At 38.8% G+C, this 14,938-nt stretch overlaps 1 protein-coding gene across 2 annotated transcripts in view; it reads right to left on the bottom strand.

Annotated features, from left to right (window-relative positions):
* Window positions 1-14,938, bottom strand: part of SWAP70 (switching B cell complex subunit SWAP70) — a 150,141-nt gene that overhangs the window by 20,214 nt on the left and 114,989 nt on the right. For both annotated transcript variants that reach the window (XM_027563251.1, XM_027563250.1), the window contains 3 exons: window positions 3,322-3,549; window positions 1,639-1,785; window positions 422-530 (listed from right to left, as the gene is read on the bottom strand). In XM_027563251.1, coding sequence (XP_027419052.1) covers window positions 422-530; window positions 1,639-1,785; window positions 3,322-3,549 — 484 coding nt within the window. The remainder of the gene's footprint in view (window positions 1-421; window positions 531-1,638; window positions 1,786-3,321; window positions 3,550-14,938) is intronic.

The following is a 14,938-nucleotide window of genomic DNA, read 5'->3' as shown; positions in this document are numbered from 1 at the left end:
CAATGGAGAACAATGCCGAGCATCTCTGTTGTTGTTCAGTCACTCAGTCGTGTCCAAGTCTTTGAGATCCCATGGACTGCAGTATGCCAGGTATCCCTGTCCTTCACCATCACCCAGAGTTTGCTCAAACTCATGTCCATTGAGTCAGTGATGCCATCCAACCATCTCATCCTCTGTTGCCCCCTTCTCCTCCTGCCCTCAATCTTTCCCAGCATCAAGGTCTTTTCCAATGAGTTGGCTGTTTGCATCAGTCATGAAAGTACTGGAGCTTCAGCTTCAGCACCAGTCCTTCCAATGAATACTCAAGGTTAATTTCCTTTAGGATTGACTGGTTTGATCTCCTTGCCGTCCAAGGGACTGTTAATGAAAAACAGAAAGTGCTCTTAAGTTATACCATGACAAGTAATAAAAATTATCTTACCCTGAATCCACTCTTGTTTCTTCTTCTTATCTGAAGCACTGATTTCAAAGGTCTTATCGAAACATTTTATGAGAAAAAGGCATTTCTTTCCATCTTTGTCAGGCAAGGACTAGGACAGAAAGCAAAATTAGTCTTTCAAATTTTACTTTCAAGTATTTAAATTCAAACTTAATTACTTATACAAGAAGTACCTATAAATGAATATTACTGGTTTATTTATGCTGCCCTCTAGGCAACAATACTTAAGGTAAAAACCACCCCAGATTCATATACGACATCTAGACTGGGAGAACCAACACCACTTGATGGGCCACGCGATGGCCTTTCCTGAGCACAGCAACCCTTGTACACTGTACCTTCTACCTGAACACGTCTCTCTCAGGAATCCTGGAAAATATGCCCATGGAACTGTTCCAACAGGTATAGACACCCAGGGTGACTCCCACACCCTGCATGTGTGTCTCTCCCTTCCTGGCACCAGGGGTGTTGTTGCCAGCAAGCTGTGGTTCTTGTCCTATATCCTTATAAGCAGACTGGCACCGTCCATCATAATCCTGTGAGTCTCCATGTTTAGCTGACTCTAAGAAAACCCCTTACTGGGCACGGCACACCCTTACTATTAATACATACCATTTCATCCATCAAGACACATTATCATTTATGAATGAGATCTTAGGTATTTTAAATGTTCTTCAACAAATACAGATGTGGTAATAATTCAGATATAAATTAAAAATTCAAAACATTATGTTCTTGAGGACTTCACCTATTTACAGAATTAGCAGTGATAAAGTGTTCTGAAAGTCATACCAGTTATTCAAAGACATGTTCTTTTGGTTTATTTATTACACTCAAAAAAGGCCCAGGTGCTCAGATACACTCGTGATTTCAAACGCTGTCTTACTGATTTTTTTTTGGCTTTCTTATTTATGACTCCATTTTACTCAAGAAATGATTCCTTAAATATACAAATAAATGAGATTTAATCCCTATACTTTATTCTCGAATACAAGACAGAAAATAAATTCACATTAGAAAAAAATGTTGTCAGGTATCTGTAATTTTTTGGTTCAGAAACTATAGTTACTGTATGCCTATATTATTTTAGAAATGTGAATTTTAAGATTATTTTTAAGGCTCTAGAGTCTAGAAGAAGGAAGATAAACTACTTGAACAGCAGGCGGCAGCACTGGAAAGAGGTAACCATTGACTCTTACCTCCACACAGCAGTTCTCATCCAAGAGAATGTCTCCTTTCTTATCTTTCAGATCCTCGCTCACATAATAAGAAATTATGTTGGGTTTTAATACAAACCAGCGTTCAGTCCAGTTTTTCCGTCTATGGCCTTTTTTTATCATGTAACCCTAGATAAGATTAAATCTGATATAAATGCTGGTGCTTTTCCTTATAAGAGCTGGTATCTCTTCCTTTTAACACACACACACACACCCTAACTGTGATTCTCAGTAAATCTAGACCTCCATTATTGAAAATGCTAAACGGTGTCAGTAAACCTGGCCAAGCATGCCTTCTCAGACAATCACCCTCTGGCACCAGCGCACCTCTCTACCTGCTCTCTCAGGATTCTGGAGGATGAAATCAGGAGCAGAAAATGACCAGTTGTTAGGATCCTAGCTTCTAAGTATAGCTTTTAGGCTCACACTTACTAGGCTTGTATTTTCTTCCCATATGTCAGCCTCAAAGATGTGTGATCCAAAATTTTATTTCAGCAAGACTACACATTACTACAGGCCAAAACACTTCAGGATTGTTCAAGAATAGCTAACATTTCACACAGTAAATCTATAGGTGCTGACAGCATCAAATATATAATAATATTTTGGCTGTATCACGTGATCATTATATTAAGTTCTAATCACATGACTCGCTCAGTTTGCTCGCTCCTGACATTTAAACCAAGGCCATCTCATACGGCTGTTCATCTGCAGTTCTATATTCTGCCACCCTAATGGGCCTGGAAATCCTCTTCAGAGACCATGTTTCCTAACTTCTTACAGCACCAAAAACCTACACAAATTAAGCCTCAATTAAAGTTTATTGATAGGCTACATCTGAAGAAAAGAGCAAAAACAACATCATTACCTAAGAGGGCAAAACAAGGACCAACCAGTAAGAGTTATTATTCAATATAATAATGTAAGACATCTGAAAGATCCACTCAAAATATATAAATTCTATTTGCATTATGTTTATTAAACAGACTATGTATGTCAGCATATGTATACCATAAATATTATCAGATGCTATGCAGGCACTGAGAATACAAACTTTGTAACCTAATATGATAAACACAACTTTATTACATAAAGGCACTTTTCCCCAAAAGGAAGGGCATTTTTCTGATTTCATAAAAATTACACATATCCTATAGAGAGGTTAACACATATAAACATTATAGTAGTAAGTTGAATAATAAGAAAAGAAAAAGAATAAAATAAAATTCATAGAAATCCCACAACCCAGCAGTGATCACTCCTAACATTTTGGCACCATCCCTCCAGACAGCTCTACACACACATATCACATTGCATGAAAGGGATTACAAGACACCTGCTGTTCCACAACCTGTTTTCTTCACTGAAGAGCGTGCCATGGGATCTTTCAGATGAATAAGTATAGATGAAGGCATAACACGAAAGTACTACGTTCAGAAATGTGATCATATAAACAGTTCTTTCAAAATAGTAACTTCCCAGTGTTTAACTGTAATTATTTATAATGTAAGCCCAACACAAGACTGAGAAAATAAGAAATGTTATTCCTGTTCTAAATTAGTGTGAAAATATAAGTGACTTAGGCTCATCTTTGTGATAAAAATCTTTTATTTCAAACATGTCAAATTCTAAAGGTGAGGAGAAACACTGTTACAGGATGCTTACCTGTTTCAGCACATCTAATATTAGCTCATTGAAAACCTCGTTAATTGCCATGGACACAGTCTGCCGATCCATGCCTTTGCTGAACTGTCCATTTCCAACAAGCTCAATCAGTTCCCACGCAGAAAGGCCATCTTTACTGTCATCAAAGTTGATTTTATAATTTTCAAATTGTTCTTGTTGCCAACTTACTCCCATAGCTTCTGTAAGTTTCTTAAGCAGGTATTCAATCTAGAAAAAGAATTTAATAAGTATTATTGCATAACAAAAAAAAAAAACTTTTAAACTTAAGTATGTATCTATGTTATTACACTAAATAACTAAATTAAAAGGTCAATTTAGGAAATATTCTTTTATAGTTCCAAGTGTATCTTTAAAGAATCTTGACACCCTCAAGGAGAAGGGTATGGATAAAATGCCCCTGAGTCTATGCTAACTTAGAATAAAGTAATCAAAATCTGGAACCCTTAACAGTGTATTTGTATAAAGAACAAAAGCAAACTGCACACAGACATGATCATACACTAACTAACTGATGTGATCCGTTTACTCTGTTGGATTTCAACATATGAGAATACTCATTTTGCTGAACCAATATGCAAGCACTAAATAATCATCTCAAAGTATGTACAAGTTAGTCACCAATTTATAAATTTTCCACATAAGCCAATTATTTGAAATTAATGCTGCCGCTTCTCATTAGAATTCTAACAGTGTTGCAAACAATGGTGAACTCCTAGACTGGGCCAGAAAAGTTTATTGAATTCTGAAACACATAGCTTTGTATACAAAAATAGTAGAAAATACTGCACTCATCCCTCCAAAAAGCTCTACACACACACAACGTTGGCATGAAAGGGATCACAAGACTCCTGCTGTCCAATAGCCATTTTTTTCTGATGAATGAGCGCACAATGAATGGATGTGCACATGACATGAAAAGTACTTTAAAAATGTAAATGAAATAGTAACAGTTCAAAAAAAACCCACTGTGAGGCAGTAATACTGAATTACAATTGATGTCTCTTATCTTCTGGAAAGCCTGGGTATCCCACAGTGCTCTCTCAAACTCAACATATCCAAATATGAATGAATCATCTCTACCTTTCAAATGGCTTCTCCTCCAATTATGGATTTCAGTTGTGAACAACACCATTCACCCATGCCAGGACGACAAACCATGCCCCACTCCTTTACATCAAGATCAGTGACAAAATCCTACTGTTTTCATTTCCCCTCTTTAAACTCTGCCTGGCTCCCTATCACCTCAAAGATAAAGGCAAGCTCCTCTGTGTCCCCTGTGGTCACTCACCCCCCGAGTACTGTCTCTAACATTTTCTCCACGATGCCTCACTGCAGATTTTACACCCCACCAACACCACCATCAACACTGATCCCACACAAGCTCTATAAAGGGCTAGAGCTAGCTGCTAGTTAATATTTAAGACTTTATACATCTCTGCTATATGTTTTTCTTTGTTTTGGGTTTTCCTTTTTAACAACCCTTTAAAAATGTAAAAACTATCTTAGCACAGGGGCTACATAAAACCAGGCTGTGCACTGAATTCAGCCAGTAAACTGTAGTCAGCCAACACCTGTGGAAAATTATAAGTAGTTTACCCATGTAACACACTTTTTCATGCTTCTATGCCTTGCCCCATGCTGTCCTGTTGAGATTACCTTTCCCCATTTCTCTACTCAGTTATATCCCACCAAAGACCTGCAAATCAGGATCTGCATTTTAACAAGAACCCCAGGTACTTCCCTATGCATATTAAAGTCTGAGAAGCACTGCTCTGGTTAAAGTGCTCTGACCCAGGTCAGGTGTTCCTCTTCTGAACTCGGTATACTGTACAGAAAGTATCTCTATATTCAAATGCTGCCCCTTGCTGATTTTTTGAACTCCTTATAGGAGGGACAATGTCCCACTCATCTTTGAATCTCCAGAACTCAGCATCGTACACAGATGTAGTAGAGCTCAGTTAATGAAACGGAAATAAACCAAGCTAAACCTCAATTTTCTCATCAAAGAAATGGGTATAATAAAACTTATCATATAGGACTCCCATGGGGATAAAATGGGACAAAAATAGAACATTGTGCACAATGTCTGGCATAACAGGTACTCAATCAATGCTACTTCCTTCTGTACTGCACCCTTTCAAATGACATTTAAGAAAGCATTCATGAAATAACACAGAATGAGGAAGAATGCAAAATTAAATTTACCTATGATTTCCACTGCATAAAGATTATGTCAATATTCTGACAAATACTAGAGAAAAATATTACAGTCAATTTTGTTACAGATAGGATTATGAATTAATTTCTTTCTCTTCTTTGCAATTCCAATTTGGTTATAATGTTGTTTGTGAAATAACATACTTTAATAGGAAAAGAATGTGAACAATAGGAAAAACATGTTTGCAAAGAAATACACACTCACAAAACATCACAAGGTCAAAAAATATGAAGAGCTCTACTGATGTAATTTGATGAGATATTATAAGCTCCTCCAGTATGCAGATTATCTAATACCCTAAATCTAGCATACAGTGGGGTGTTCAACAAATGTTTACTCGCTGGAGAAAAACACACTCAGGTCTTTCCTTTCTCTTGTTGGAGATGTACCTGTTAAGCTTGTGCATCTGCTGTTAAGTTTAACAGATATTATTTTCTTGGTTTTTTAAAAAAATTATTTTTGCCTGTGCTGAGTCTTTGTTGCCACACATGGGCTTTCTCTACTTGCAGCAAGCAGGAGCTACTCTCCAGCTGCAGTGTGAGGGCTTCTCACTGTGGTGGCTTCTCGCTACAGAGCACAGGCTCTAGGGCACATGGCCTTCAGTAGTTGTGCCATGCAGGTTGTGACACGTGGGCTTAGGTCCCCTCAGTATGTGGGACCTTCCCAGGCTAGGGATTGAACCCATATCCCCTGCACTGGCAAGAGAGTTCTTAACCACCTGACCACCAGGTAAGTTCTTGGCCTTTAAAAAGAAGTAACAGGGACAGGAAGTGGAAAAAGAGAAAAAAGGAAATCAAGAAGAAAAAAGGGAAGAGGGACAGAGAGAACAGGATAGAAAAGAGAAGGGGAAAAAAAATGTAAAGCAATAAGGCACAAGAAAGAAAAACTTAATTATATAAACAATTGACCAAAGTAAAGTAACTCAGAGGCGTTCTCATGCACAGAAATTCAATCTCCCTAAGGCAGCAGAAAGAGGGCCCATGCTGCCTGATCACAACTTGGGATAAAAGCTGTATAGGCACTCCTAGAAGTTTCAGTAGTGAGGCTGTGGGTGTGGCCACATGTATGGACAGGATGACAAAAAGTGGGTGTGACAAGACAGTGCATCTGACTGACCATTAGTGCAAGTCAGGAAACAGCAGGGAATGACCCTGTGCCCCTCAGTTCCTCTTGTATATTGGAGCTTCAATTCCTCTAGTTTATTGGAATGTCTTTTACAGTGTTTCCTGTCTGCAGCAAACTGAGCTCTTCTACAGGCAGCTCTCCAGGTTCCTCGTGAACCTTTCTGAACATGCCCTCCCCAGCCCTTCAGAGTTTGTCATCAGGGCCCAGTTTGTGCTCTGCATTCCCAGTGACTGCGCCAGGTAACTAATCTAGATTCATTTCCTGTTGACTTTGAACACAATCACATACTTCTCACAACCAAGTAACTTAAGAACCTCTTAGTTTGTTATATTGGGCCAAGGAGAGACAAACATTCCCATTCTCAACTATTCGATCATACTAAATAATAAATCACGTGTTGCTGTGTTAGTCTGAGTGGCCTGCACCAATTCTAAGAGCTCATTCAGTTTCAGGAAGCAGCTTACTTCCTCCTTCCAAGGCAAGTTGCACCAAAAATAACAAAGAATAAACTTTCAAGCTGCATGTGATTTTTGAGGCCTCTGGCTCTGAAACTTCTTTGTTAAAAGTTCTTTCCTTGTAATCATTAACGAGGGTCTTTACTGACTTAATTCAGATTTTACTTCACTGAGGATCTCTTAAAACTCTTTCAGGTTTGAGATTTAACTGCATGAAGGCAATTCTTCCAAATAAGCAACAGACACATCCTGTTTTCTTCTCGGCTCAGTGGGAAATGAATACTAACATAAAAACTATACTTCACACACCCACATTTCCAGGAAAACCATTTGACAAAAATTTCGGAACCATCTCAAATGGGGACACGCTAGTTCTGGACTTTAGTGAAGTAAGTCACTTGTTTATTCAATGTTCTTGATACTACTTTCTGGGTGATGGGAATCTGAATCAAAAGCAAATTTATCTATACCATTTATGTTATTCATATAACTACTACTGTTACTTATGTCTAATACAGTATTAATCAAAGGCGGAGAATAAAATCTCACTTAAAAACATTTTGGACTTAAAATGCAAATGATCATTATGATAAATGACTTATTGGAAACATAAAGATTACTTTAAATTTATAAAGCATAAAATCAACTGGTAATATTACAAATCAAATTCATACGTGACAAATTAAGACATTATACTTCAATTTTACTTTAAATGTGTATGTTTTCACACTTAATTAAAATCTGTAAGCCTAAAACTAGTTCCAAATACAGTTTTTTTAAATACTTAGTACCATAAAAGTATTTTAATAAATACTTAGGAAGGAAGCAAAATCTAACAGAGAATGGAACCTTAAGCAATAACTCCACTGTTTTTCACAAAATGCGCAACCTTGAATTTGCATTGCTTGAGCAAAGGCCAGGAGATGTGCTAAGAGCTAAATAAACACAAGACCATATTTTAAACCTTAGGAGGCTGGTTCAGCATTCAGACAAAGCTATTTCACACAAATCTGTTTTAATGATCCTTTCCTTCCCCACACAAGTACTCCTGGCCACAGAGGAGTAATCTGTAGAACTCACTCTAATTCTACTTCTAATCAGAAGAACGGTGAGGGAGCTAAGGACATCAAAACAACAGAGTAAGTCCAAACTGACAGGAGAAGGTATGCTGCCTGGGGTTCCCTTCTCAAATGAGACTAACTTGTTTAGGAGAGGAGCAAGACACTCTTGTCAGCCTGCAAAGAGGAAAACAAGCAAGCTGTGGAGTCTTGGCTGGGCTCTGGGTGCAGAAAAATAAAACTCATGGCCCACCTCAAGTCTTCTGTGAGTCCCAGTTTTTCAGGCCACCCAAAGCAGAAATCTTTTGAGTGTCTTAGGCAGGGCAGTCAGGAAGCTGGTGCTGACGGCTCCCTCCACAGCCTGTGACTCAGTGACGACTTAAAGCCAATGACAAGTCCTCCCACATCAAGTCAGAGCTGCTTCAAGGAATACGGTAAATCTCCCTACAAAGTAATTTCTAATTCTAAGGTCACTTTCAAGTCCACCATGTATATTTTGGTGATGGAAAGAACCAAAAGATCATGGGTAAGAGACCCACTACATCTCCAGTTCCAAAGAAAATCCAGAATGAAACTACAAAATGTCTTAAACGACAATAATGGAGATTTTATTATCATAATTTTTCCAAGCAGCAGCTAGGTTTAAAAATACCACTGGCATATCTACATCTATCAACATTCTATTCCCTTCCATATGTTTCTGTATTAAGATAATTTTCATGGACAAAAATTCCATAACATGTTTTAATTTCCCCTTTAACATATGTGCACAATTACATTATTATTATTAAACACTGAAAAACTGTTCCCACCACTATAGTGAACTTTGCTTTCTCCTTGCTTATCAATGACAACCTAATTGTTAAATCCAAGGACAACTTCTCATTCATCACCCTCTAATTTTTCTATAGCACCTAATGCTAGGAACTACTTTTCTGCTTCTTAGAACTTTTTTTTCCTTTGGCACCCATGACTCAACACTCTCCCAGTTCTCCTACCTGACAGACTATTAAACTTCCTTTACCAAATCTACTTCCTCCCCCGGCTACAGAAACATACCCGTGGTTCTGTCCTCGGCCCTCGCTTCTCCCACCACCGTCTCTTTCTTCCTGACCTAACCGACTCCCACGGCTTCCCTGTCTCTGTCTCCAGCCCTGGCCTCTCACGGCTCTGAACGTACTCTTCCAGTTGAAACAAGGCAGTTCCACAAGGATGATCCCCTCACAATGCCAACTGTACCAAACCGTCACCATACATCACACCCCAAATAGCTCATCATCAATGCTTCACATACATCAACTATTTTAGTCCTCACAAGTGTCCAGTGAAGGAAGCAATGATCCCCATTTTCCAGATGGGGAAACCCAAACAGGGAGACTAAGTAATCTGTTCACAGTCACAGAGCCAAAAGGTGGTCAAGCAGGGATTTAAATCAGGCAGTCTGATCTGAAAGATAAGGCTTTAAACAACTACACTGTATTTCCTCCCAGTTGCCCAGACCTGAAAGTTGTCTCTGTCCCTGCACATCCATCATGCTCCAGTTAAAAAGGACATGTGTCATTCATTTTTATTGCCCAGCACCTAATCCCTCCCTTTTTTAGTTATTAAATTACATTAATTTTCAATGACATGTTTACAGCATAATGTTAACTGAAAAAAAAGAGCAGGGAAAATTTTATATATTGTACAATTACACTGTATTTTTTTTTAAGTCATGAATAGAAAAAATATAAAAAGTATCTCCAAATGCTAACCTTGGTTTTCTTTCAGTGGCAGAACTACAGAACTATAGAAAGAAAGTTCTTTATACTTATTTGTAGAAATAAGTAGAATAAGAATCTAACATTTCTGTAATTAACAGATATTTTATAGGGAAAGTGAAAGTGTTAGTCATTTAGTCATGTCCAACTCTCTGTGAGCCCATAGACCATAGCCCACCAGGTTTCTTTATCCATGGAATTCTCCAGGCAAGAATACTGGAGTGGGTTGCCATTCATTTCTCCAGGGGATCTTCCCAACCCAGGGATCAAACCCAGGTCTCCTGCATTGCAGGCAGATTCTTTACTGTCTGAGCTACCAGGGGAAAGATGCTATTTATAGGGAAAGTTCAGTTCAGTCACTCAGTCGTATCCGACTCTTTGTGACCCCATGGAGTACAGCACGCCAGGCTTTCCTGTCCATCACCAACTCCCTGAGCTTGATCAAACTCATGTCCATTGAATTGGTGATACCATCCAACCATTTTATCCTCTGTTGTCCCCTTCTCCAGCCTTCAATCTTTCCCAGCACCAGGGTCTTAATCCAATGAGTCAGTTCTTCACATCAGCTGGCCAAAGTATTGGAGCTTCAGCTTCAGCATCAGTCTTTCCAATGAATATTCAGGACTGATTTCCTTTAGGATTGACTGGTTTTATTTCCCTGTTGTCCAAGGGACTCTCAAGAGTCTTCTCTAACACCACAGTTCAGAAGCATCAGTTCTTTGGCACTCAGCTTTATGGTCCAACTCTCACATCCTTACGTGACTATTGGAAAAACCATAGCTTTGACTAGATGGACCTTTGTTGGCAAAGTAATGTCTCTGCTGTTTAATATGCTGTCTAGGTTGGTCATAGCTTTTCTTACAAGGAGCAAGCATCTTTTAATTTCATGGCTGCAGTCACCACCTGCAGTATTTTGGAGCCTAAGAAAATAAAGTCTGTCACTGTTTCCATTGTTTCCTTATCGATTTGCCATGAAGTGATAGGACTGGATGCCATGATCTTAGTTTTCTGAGTGTTGAGCTTTAAGCCAGCTCTTTCACTCTCCTCTTTCACTTTCATCAACAGGCTCTTTAGTTCCTCTTTGCTTTCTGCCATAAGGGAGGTGGTGTCTGCATATCTGAGGTTATTGATATTTCTCCCTGCAATCTTGATTCTAACTTGTGATTCATTCAGCCCATCATTTTGCATGACGTACTGTACATATAAGTTAAATGAGCAGCGTGACAACATACAGCCTTAACGTACTCCTTTCCCAATTTTGAACCAATCTTTTTGTTCCATGTCCAGTTCTAAGCTGCTTCTTGACCTGCATACAGATTTCTTAGGAGGCAAGTAAGGTGGTCTGGTTTTATAGGGAAAGGATGCTATTAATTTTTTAAAATAACTCTCTCTACCAGCTCCCTGACAGAAGCCAGTAAAACTTGGCTTACATATAGCAGGTCTGCCTCTTTCTGACCATGAAAACCAGTGAAGACACACAAAAGATCAGAGTGACAGCCACCAAACCCTCACATAATTAAGCTCTGGGCATGAATCAGTCATTCATTCATTCTATGAACTAAAAATAGTGCACAAAAGCTCTTATCACTGATCTACTTTTATCTCTACAGGGGCTTAGTAGCAATAGTTATTGTTGGGAGTATCATTTCATTATTAACCTTATTAGTGAGGAAAGTTCAAAGTAAAACCCTAAATGAGTAGTCTTCAAAATGACATGTTTCAGGTACTTCTGTTCTCTAGGGTCACAAATGGAGGTTGTCTAGGGCATACTGAAATTCCATATCTCAACTCTCACTCTTTGGAAAAAACCAGTAGGCTGCGCACTGAAGTGACTGACCCCAGAGTCTAATCTTGACCATGACCAAAAGAATGACCAGGTAAACAGACCAGTCCAGAGTGGGAGAAGCTAGCAAGCACATTGATGAAATCAATGCTAACCCCCTTATGTCTGAGGAATTCCCAATGTGGAAGCTAAACACAAATGGACCCTTTTCAAGCCTTCTCTGCAACTAGTTCATGGCACCTGACCTAGATCATAACAATCAGATGCATCATGCCCTGTGATTAGGAAGTAGGCATAGAAAGCTCTCTGTGGTAGCAAGAACAGCTGCAAGAAGATCTGAGTTCCTGGGCAGCAGCATGCAGGGCCAGAGATATTCCACAGTACAACACAGTTTCCCTGTGGTTCCTCACTACACAGCCTCCACATCTGGTTTTCAGCCATAATAGCCATTCTATAAGCTACCCAACATTTTTAAAATTACCTTTCTGGCTTAAATCAGTAAGTCCAGCTGCTTTGAAGACTGGCAATTCGCCAAGTGAGATACCTCACTCATTTCAGACATGCTCTTCCTTTGCTTTCCTGCCTTACATGACCTCGCCCTCTGTCCCTTCCATCCAGGAGTATTCTCCTTGGCTTTTTCCATTAGTCAAAACTCTCCCATCTTTTAAGATCCAGCATAAGTGCTATTTCCCCCTAAATATAACAGCTAACACTTAATGAGCACTTCCTAAGAGCCAGGCGTTCTTCTCATTTCATCATCACAAAAATAGCAGGAGGTAGATAGTAGCATTAGTCTTAGTTTACAGTGGTGGAAACTGTAGCAAAAATTAAATAAATTGCCCAAGGTCACACAGCTAGTAAGCAGTGATAAAGCTAGAATTCAAATCCAAGACATCTGACTCCAGATCTCTGCTCTTAACCAGGGAACACCAAATTACAGCCCATGAGTCAAATCTACCCTACCAGCCAAATCTGACTCTCAACCTGTTTTTATACACCCTTGCTCTAAGAACAGTTTTCACATTTTTAAGTGGTTGGGGCGGGGGAGGGGTGGGAATCGAAAGTATAATAATACTTCATGGTCCATGAAAATTATATGAAATTCAAATTTCAACATCTATAAATAAAAGTTTTATTGAAGCAACATACTGTCTTGTGGCTGCTTTCATGCTATTAACAGCAGAGCTGAGTAGCTACAACACAGACAATACAGCCAGAAAGCCCACAAAGTCTCAAATATTTTCTGTCTGGCCTTCACTGAAAAAGTTTAAGATGCTGCTTTTAACCACTACATTCTATTGCCTCTCTTAAAAAGACTTCCCTGATCCCTGACTTCTCCCAAACTGGAATAAATCTTTCCCTTCTCTGTAGTTACATGGTATTTGTTCTCTCTTATAACAGGTTGTCTATTTTGCTTTGAATTACACTTGACTTTCTTTTCCTTGAGCAGACTGCACATTTCTTGAAGGCAGGAAGTCATCTTTTTCACTTCAGATTCCTCTTATTGCCTCATTTATTGTTGCCAGTCAATAAATACTTGCTGATTTGAAAAAATATTGCGGTATAGACTTTTAAACAGATTTTCCTAACATGAACATGAATCACAGAAATAAATCGCAGACCAAACTCCATGCTGACAGACTGGATAATAATGGGCATGCTTGATCACTAGTGGTGGGTATACAAATTGGTATAGCCTTTCTGAAGGGGCAGTTCTGCTTCGTTTATCTAATACCCTAAAAGTATGCATTTTTTAGGACTTAGAATTCCACTGCTGACACTGTGGAAAGAAAGAAGCAGACTAGTGTGCAAAAATGTATGCAATAATATTAGTCACAGGACCTAACATATTTACTGAATACGTATCACATGCTAGGCACTGAGCTAACTCCTTTATTTTTTCCCCTAGTCACAATTATTATTTTTTTAATTTTAGATTTTTTAATTGAGGTAACACTGGTTTATAACATTACATAAGTTTCTTATATACAACATTGTATTTCTACGTCTAAATGCACTACAGTGTTCTCGCCACCAAAAATTTAGTTTCCATCCATCACAATACAGTTGACCCTCTTTATTCATTTTACCAGCCCTACCCCCACTACCCCTCTGATAACCACTACTCTGTTCCCTGCATCTACATGTTTTTGTTTGGTTTGGTTAATTATTTTGTTTATATTTCACATATGCATGAAATCATATGTATCCATCTTTCTCTGACTTGTTTCACTTACTGAACTAAGTTCTTTAAATATGAAGCCTCACAACTCTTAGAATAAACATTTTTAAGAGCTCTATTTTATAGATGCTGCTGCTGCTGCTGCTGCTAAGTCGCTTCAGTCTTGTCCAACTCTGTGCGACCCCATAGATGGCAGCCCACCAGACTCCACCATCCCTGGGATTCTCCAGGCAAGAACACTGGAGTGGGTTGCCATTTCCTTCTCCATTGCATGAAAGTGACAATGAAGTCACTCAGTTGTGTTTGATTCTCTGCGACCCCATTGACTGCAGCCTACCAGGTTCCTCTGTCCATGGGATTTTCCAGCCAAGAGTACTGGAATGGGTTGTCATTGCCTTCTCCGATTTATAGATGAGGAAATTAAAATTCAAGAGGTTAAATAACACTGTCCAATGTTAGAGGATTACAGATGACTTTTTTTAAGGGGAAGACTACAGTTGATTAATCTGATATTATTAGTCTTTTCTAAATTTACAACTGTAATAAGCATATATTATATGTATCATTTTTAGGGCAATAAGACAGCACAGAGCCTTACTCTTGCATTCCCTGCTCCTCTCCCCACCTTTGGAAGCTCAGGGAAAAGAATCCACAACAAAACAAGCAAATGTCCTTTTTAATTTCTTTTGTAAAGTATGGTTTAAAAATAGTCTCCATCCTTGACTTTGACACAGGAGTAGTATTTCCTCACATAAATGAGCCTTGGGAATACCATTCTGGATCCTGTGTGTTTCCCATATAGTATCCTTCAGCTAGTTCTTATGGTTTGCCAACATCTACGTAGGCAGAAAATTATGTTGTGACTTATACTGAAAAAAGACTCCTTTAATGTGAGAATGGATTTGTCTATAATTAGAACAGCTTAAAGAGGAAAAGCCCCACCCTACCTGTAAATATCCAGAGTTACTGCATGACCTCAAATTACTAAGTCTGGGACTTTTTTGGATCCACGCTT

Source organism: Bos indicus x Bos taurus, chromosome 15, assembly GCF_003369695.1.
Source record: "Bos indicus x Bos taurus breed Angus x Brahman F1 hybrid chromosome 15, Bos_hybrid_MaternalHap_v2.0, whole genome shotgun sequence".
NCBI lineage: Eukaryota > Metazoa > Chordata > Mammalia > Artiodactyla > Bovidae > Bos > Bos indicus x Bos taurus.
This window is presented reverse-complemented; position numbering and strand designations above follow the sequence as displayed.